The sequence below is a fragment of the Ammospiza caudacuta genome, chromosome 27 (genome assembly GCF_027887145.1).
Source record: "Ammospiza caudacuta isolate bAmmCau1 chromosome 27, bAmmCau1.pri, whole genome shotgun sequence".
NCBI classification, from domain to species: Eukaryota; Metazoa; Chordata; class Aves; order Passeriformes; family Passerellidae; genus Ammospiza; species Ammospiza caudacuta.
In genome coordinates this window covers 7,305,779-7,313,185 of record NC_080619.1, presented here as the reverse complement: position 1 = coordinate 7,313,185, position 7,407 = coordinate 7,305,779, and the positions used below count along the sequence as shown (strand labels likewise).

At 53.3% G+C, this 7,407-nt stretch overlaps 1 protein-coding gene across 1 annotated transcript in view; it reads right to left on the bottom strand.

Moving 5' to 3' along the window:
- Nucleotides 1-772: 772 nt before the first annotated feature.
- The window catches only part of SOCS7 (suppressor of cytokine signaling 7), a 28,018-nt gene continuing 21,383 nt past the window's right edge, over nucleotides 773-7,407 (bottom strand). The window contains exons 4-10 of the mRNA XM_058820559.1: nucleotides 7,286-7,387; nucleotides 6,732-6,862; nucleotides 6,014-6,182; nucleotides 4,509-4,637; nucleotides 4,196-4,331; nucleotides 3,504-3,650; nucleotides 773-2,983 (exon numbers count right to left, since the gene is read on the bottom strand). Of these exons, the coding sequence (XP_058676542.1) occupies nucleotides 3,530-3,650; nucleotides 4,196-4,331; nucleotides 4,509-4,637; nucleotides 6,014-6,182; nucleotides 6,732-6,862; nucleotides 7,286-7,387 (788 nt within the window). The 3' untranslated portion in view covers nucleotides 773-2,983; nucleotides 3,504-3,529. The remainder of the gene's footprint in view (nucleotides 2,984-3,503; nucleotides 3,651-4,195; nucleotides 4,332-4,508; nucleotides 4,638-6,013; nucleotides 6,183-6,731; nucleotides 6,863-7,285; nucleotides 7,388-7,407) is intronic.

Genomic DNA, 7,407 nt, shown 5'->3' with positions numbered 1-7,407 from the left:
GCGTTCCAGCAGCCAAAGGGACCCAAAAACCAAGAAATAAAAACCCTAAAAGGGAGCCCCGGGTTTGGGGTGCAGGAGGAGGAGGAGGATGGGGGGGAGATGAAGGGGATGAAGCTCCCTGGGGCTCGGAGCCCCCCCAAACCCCCCCAGCCCCAATTCCACCTTTGATCTGCGTGGCCTGAGGGAGATTTGGGAGGAGGGAAATGGGGAAGGGGACTTTGGGGGTCAGGAGGGGGATTTTGGAGGTCAGGAGGGGGGTTTGGGCTTCTCCAGCCCTCGGGATCTCAGCCCACCCCACAGGGATTTGGGAACTGGGAGCACCAGCGGCACCCCGATATCCAGGGGGGTGCTGGGGGCACCAGAGGTCCCCCCGAATGGGTTTTGGGGTGCCAGAAGAACCCAGAGCTCCCCGATGGGTTTTGGGGTACTGGGAGCACCCAGAAATCCCCCAAATTTATTTTTGGGTATTGGGAGCAGCCAGGGGGGGACCCCGAGATCCCCGATGGATTTTGGGGTCACAGGATGCCCCAAAAAAGGAACCTGGAGGGGTCAAAGACTCAGAATTCACCACAAAAAACATCCAACAATTTCCAAGGTTTTTATTTCAAACCCTTTCTCTTTTCCCTTCCCACCCCTCCCACAGCAAAAAAAATAAAATCCCAAACAACCCAAAAAAACCCCAAAATCGACGCTAAAAATGAGTTTTACAAACACCAAGTCAGCTCTTCCTGGCTGACCCTGTAGGAAAAAAAATACCCCCAAAAAAACCCCAAAAGCCCCAAAATCCAGGAATTCCACACCAGCAGTTCCTAAAATCCCCCACAAGAGGCCAAACATGCCTATAAATACAATATTTACACACAAACCCCACAGCTCCCCACCCCAAAAAATAACCAAACACACCCAAAAGTGCATTTGTGGTTCATATCAAAACCCATAATTATTAATATTATTATTATTAATTAATTTTTTCATTAAATCTGAAAGATTGGCCTGCAAAGTCCGTTTGGTTTTTTTATTATTATTTTTTTAACAATTTAGTAACTTTTCTCATATATTTATGAAAATAAATTATACAGCCACTATTTGAATAAATTAAGCACACGCCAAAAAAAATTAAGATTAAAATTAAAAATTAAAAAAAGGGGGGATAAAAAAAAAATAAAATTAAGCAAAAGCTGCATTATTTTTTTTTTTTTTTAGTTCCAAAGGGTGATTCCCAAAATCCTGGGAATCTCTTGCCCTGGGAGCTGCTGGAATCTGCTCATTCCTCCTCCAAAGGTGAGGCTGGATCCCGTGAAATTCCTGGGATTTGGGGTGAAGCCCTGGATTGGGAGCACTGGGAGCACCCCAGGCTGGATTTTAAGGACTGGGAGCTCCCCAGGTGGATTTTGGGGGATTGGGAGCGCCCCAGGATGGCAAAAAGACCCCCAAAAACCCCAGCTCTGCTTTTCCCTGATCTGCTGCTCCCCTTCCCAAACCTCTCCCATTCCAAAGAAGAGTGGAAATGCTGTCACCACCACCCCATGGAGGGAACAGAATTTTCCCTGGATTTGTCCTGGATTGACTCACACCTTCCCAATTCCCTGCATCCCACTATCCATCCCTGATCCACTTTTCCTTTTTTTTTTTTTTTTCCAGGATTTTTTTGGGGGGAAGAAAAGCTGGAGCAGGCCTGGTTCTTGGGAAGGTTTTCCCTCACACAGTGCCATGAGGTATTTCCATGGATTTTCAGGCTCAGTTTCACCCAGAAACCTGGAATTTTTTTAAGGATTGTGGGTTTTTTTCCCCCCCTCCAAATCCCAGCTGGAGGAGGCAGGCAGGGCAGGATTTGTAGCACCTTTTGTGGCAAAGCAGCTTGGAATTTTTTCCATTGAAATCCACAGGAATTCCAGGACTGGGATTGTCCCAGGGCTCCAGGGAATCCTCAGATCCAGCAGGATGGGGCAATTCCTTGGATCCAGAGCACTGGAATGCTGCTCCTTGACACACGGCAGGGGAGAATTCTCCAGAATTCCCAGCTGGAAGTTCCCCCATGGAATTCCTGCTCGGGGCATGGAGAAGCCCGGGATCCCAAGGGGTGAGGGAGGGAATTTGGGCCCAAAATCAGGGAAAGAGCCAAAACTCTCCTGGATTTTGTTCCTGATGTCCCAGGGAGAGGGGAGAGCTGCTCCAGGAGGATTCACTCCATTCCCAGCCTCTGGAACCCACCATGGACAGACTGGGAGAGCCCATCCCAGGTCTGGGATTCCTGGGCAGCTCCAGCAATTCCAGCAGCAGCTCTTCCACCTTCCCAGGGCTCCAGGGAACCTTCCAGCAGCGTTCCCTCTGGATCCACCACATCCCACGCTCCTCCTTCCTCCCTTCCTTCCATCTTCCACGGGTCCAAGCTTCTCCCAGGATGCTCCTGCCTCTCCTGGAGGGTTTGGATCTCTTATCCCAAATCCTGGGGAGCGGGGGAGCTGTGGAGCTGCTCAGAACTCCACACTTTGTTTATTCCCAGGGGTTCTTCCAGCCCCTGGCTCCGTTTGCAGCTCTCCAGAGAGGATCAAAGCCTTGCCACGACGCCTGGGAGCAGATGGATGGATCTTCCCAGAGAATTCCCCCTTTTCTCCTCCCTCTCGCCCACCTGGAAATTCCCAAGGTGGGATCTGAAAATCCAGCGGGATCAGAAAATCCAGTTTTTCCTCATGCCGATGATCCAAAAAAAAAAAAAAAAAAAAAATTAAAACTCCAGAGACATCCGAACTGAAATCTTCCAGGAAAACTCGGGAATAGTGCCATGACATTCTTTGTTCCGCGGGGATCCGCGGGGCCGGGCTGGGTTCCCCCAGGATTCCTTTTCCCACGAGCCGGGGCTCCAGATCCTGCTCTGCTGGCTTCCCGGGAATGCTGGGCCCTCTCCTCCAGGAAAAGAGCAGGAGCAGCAGCAGCAGGAGCTCGGCCTCCTCCCCACCGTGGCAGGAGGGCAACAACCAAATTCCTGCCGGGAAAAAACACCAGGAGTTGGGATCAGAGATGGGATTGGGAGGGATGGGGGCCTGGGGGAGAGGGGGAATGGGAACAAGGGAGGAGCAGCAGGGTTGGGCCCTTCCTGAGAAAAGATGGGAATGGTAAAAGGCCAAGAAGCCTTGTTCCCCTCCCCAAGGAAAGCTGGGAATGGTAGAAGAACATGAAACCTTCTTCTCCTCTCCAAGAAGAATTTTGGGAATGGTAAAAGGCCAGGAATGCTGTTCCCATTCCCAAGGGTAAGGGGCAAGGAAGACTTGCTCCCCTTCCCAAGGAAAACTGGGAATGGGAGAAGGCCAGAAAGCCTTGTTCTCTTCTCCAGAGAAAATTTGGGAATGGTAAAAGACCCCTGAGGGAGCAGCCACGGCTTCCCCAGGGGGGTTCTGAGGGAGCAGGGTTGGATCCTGGGATGAGGCACCATTCCCAGACCATTCCAAAGCATCCACAGACCGTTCCAAAACCATTCCCTGCCCGTTCCCGGCCCATTCCCGCACCGTCAGTGCCGGGCGGCTCCGCCCCGCTACGTGGAGGACTCGGGCTCCTGCTTCTGTCGGGAGATGAGCTGCGCCTCCTTGAGGGACAGGTACTGCTCCTCCTGCGGGTCGTAGTAGTAGAACTTGCGGATGTAGGAGATCAGGGGCCTGGAAAAACAGGGAACAGCCGGACCCCTGAGCCACAGCCCCTCTGAAATTCCCAAAACACAGCCAAAGCCTCTTCCCCCGAAAAACACTGGGAATAGCCGGACCCCTGAGCCACAACTCTTCCAATATTGCCAGAGAACAGCCCGTCTGATGTTCCCAAAACACAACCAGAAAAAACACCAGTAAAAACACCAGGAAGGGCCGAATCCCTGAGCCACAACCTTCCAATATTCCTGAAGCACACCCAGAGCCTCTTCCCTGGGAAAACACTGGGAAGAGCAGGATCCCAGAGCCACAACTCCTCTGAAATTCCACAGGAACAGGAGCTGCTTCCCAAAGCTCTGGCACAGCAGGGAATTCCTCATTCCCAGGCCGCTCAGAATTCCCACTGCACCCCAAAACCCCACAGGACATCGATCCCGCTACCCCAAAGCTGGAAAAGCCAACGATTCCCTCCCGGATCTGAGCTCACAGATGCCTTCCCGCTGCCTGGGAGGGAGGGAGGGAATTCCAGGGATGATCCATGGGGGAATCCCAGCACTCACTTGGGCAGCGGGAGCTCGGGAATGTGGTCGATCCGGACCAGCTGCCGGATCCGGAAGCGGCAAAGGTGCTGCAGGGATTTGACGTTGCTGAACCTGGAGACGGGGTACAGGAGCTGGACGGGCGTCGGAGGGAGACCTTTTGGGGGAAAAAAAGGAGATTTTGGAGATCAGGATTAGGCAGGATTAGGTTCCCAGGCTCACCTGGACAATCCCATTATCAGGATCACCTGGATCCCTGGCCCATCCCATTCCCAGGCTCACCTGTCCCATCCCATTCCCGGGCTCACCTGGCCCATCCCAATCCCGGGCTCACCTGGGACCCGGGAGCGCAGGAAGTAGAGGAATTTCCCATTTTTGGAGTGCATGATCGCCCTCTTGATGAACTCCACCACGGACTGGCAGCGGTCCTCGAACTTGGGGTGGCACCACAGGCTGAAGGTCCCTTCCACAAGAGAAAGAATTCCCATTATTCCAGGGGAATTTTGGGAAAGCACAGGGGAATTATTCCTGTTATTCTAGGGGAATTTTGGAAAAGCACAGGGGAGTTATTCCCGTTATTTCAGGAGATTTTTGGGAAGGCAGAGGGGAGTAATTCACTTTATTCCAATGAATTTTTGGCAAAGTATCTTCCCCAGCACCATCACAGAAGCAACAGGGGAAGGATGATCAGTGACAAATATGGCATTGCCAAAATCCCCTGGAATGGGCTCTGTTTTGTAGATTTGGGAACAGCTAAACTTCTCAATATTCTTATAATAAATAAATTAAATATTATTCTATTTAATCAATCAAATATTCTTATATTTAGTTAATTTACTATTATGATATCTAGGAAATTAAATATTCTCATATTCTGGCGTGCCCCTTCTCCATGCCAACATCCCCAAGGGAAGGTGACCTTGGAGCATTCCCAGGTGCTGCTATCCCCATTTCCCAGCCCTGGGATCATTTTCCACGGGAGCAGTTTCATGTTCCTGCTCCTTGATTAACAGGATTGTTAATTAGGCCCTGGGTCACCCTTTGTCCCCGTGCTGTCACCTGACCCACCAGGTGGCCCAGGATGAAACTGGAGCTGGGGACACCAGAGCTCCCAGTGGGTCACACCAGCCTGGGCACCCCCTCCTCCACCAAAATCTGGGAATTCTGAAGGCTGGGAAAGATCCCAGCTCGCCCCCTGGACACTGGCGTCACCGTGTCCCCAGGTGCCACATCCACGTGGGGCTTGGACACTTCCAGGGATGGGGACTCTGTGTACAGCCTGTTCCAATGCCTGATCACACTTCCCAGGAATAAATTCTCCCTAAAATCTCCATTTGTCAGAATTTCCTTTAAATCCAGCTTTCCAGGGCACTGCCAGCTCCTTATTCCCACTTTTTCCAGACACTGACAGTTCTTTTTTCCATTTTTCCAAGGCACTGGCAGCTTTTTATTCCTCGGTAGTGCTCCATGCAGGTGTGGTGGGTGATTTCTAATACCCTGGAGCTGAGAATGGCATCCCAAGGATTTGGGATCCCGGGAATGTTTTACCTCGGTAGTGCTCCATGTGGGTGTGGTGTGTGGGTTATAAATCACCCCCTGGAGCAGGGAATGGATGGCACCCCAGGGATTTGGGATTCTGGGAATGTCTCACCTCAGTAGTGCTCCATGCAGGTGTGGTGCATGGATTGTTTATAAGCCCCTGGAGCAGGGAATGGATGGGATTTGGGATCCTGGGAATGTCTCACCTCGGTAGTGCTCCATGCGGGTGTGGTATGTGGGTGATTTATAACGCCCTGGAGCAGGGAATGGATGGGATTTGGGATCCCGGGAATGTCTCACCTCGGTAGTGCTCCATGCGGGTGTGGTGCGTGATGCCCTGAGAGCGGAAGCTCAGGCTCAGGATGTAGCGGGGGTCGGAGCTGTCCCGCACCAGGAAGGACCCGTCCGGTTTCCCCTTCAGCTTCATCTCAGCGTCCTCCCAGTTCATGGGGCCCCAGTACCACCCACACTGGGAACAGAGAGCGGCAGCTGAATGGGGATTCCCTCGGGAATGCTCCCAGGAGGCCGATCCTCATGGGGAATTGCACCCGGTGCGGGCGGTTGGGATTGAGGGATGAGGGGACAGAGGGGACGCCAGGCCCTGAGGGGACAGAGGGGATCCAGACCCCCCTTCCACACCCAGAAACGTTTTCCTGGACTCCAAAATCATGGATTCCCAAACCCAGTCTCTGAGGGGCCGCATTCCCAATCCCAGGCCCTGAGGGGCAGGAATTCCCAAACCCCAATCCCTGAGGAGCCGCATTCCCAAACCCCAATCCCTGAGGGGCAGGAATTCCAAACCCCAATCCCTGAGGGGCTGCATTCCCAAACCCCAGTCCCTGAGGGGCTGCATTCCCAAACCCCAATCCCTGAGGGGCTGCATTCCCAAACCCCAGTCTCTGAAGGGCAGGAATTCCAAACCCCAATCCCTGAGGGGCCGCATTCCCATCACAGTCCCTGAGCAGCCACATTCCCAATCCCAATCCCTGAGGGCTCGGACTCTCCCCGTCCCAGGTACCTTCTCCAGCTCCCTCAGGCTGGCAGCAAAGCTGCTGGGGTCAGGCCGGGCCAGGGGACACTGCAGGTGAGGAGGGGGCGGCTGGCCCGGGGCCTCGGGGGGACGCAGGGGCACGATCCGGGGAAAGGCCTCTGCAGGACAGACAGACAGACAGGGTCACTGGCATTGTCACTGCCACTGTCACTGTCACACAGAGACAGACAGGGTCACTATCACTGTCATTGTCACCCCTCAAGGTCATTGTCACTGCCATTGTCACCCAGAAACAGCCAAGGTCACTGCCACCCAGAGACAGCCATGGTCATTGTCACTGTCACCTAGATACACACAGGTCACTGCCACTGTCATTGTCACCCAGAGACACCTGGAAACTGCAGGAGAGAAAAAGTGGGGACTCCAGGAAGGGAAAAGGTGGAGATTGCAAGAGAGGAAAAAAGCAGAATTCCAGGAGGGGGAAAAAGCAGAATTCCAGGAGGGGGGAAAAGCAGAACTCCAGGAGGGGAAAAAGCAGAATTCCTGGAGGACAGAGGCAGAGCTGGCCAAGCTGAGCTGACCTGGGGCGTGGGGCGGAGGAGGCGGAGGCAGAGGGAAGGATTGCAGGGAAGAGCCCATGGGCCCCACAAGCACAGCCGGAGGCAGCGTCCCACTGATATCATCTAGGAGAGAGCAGAGACAG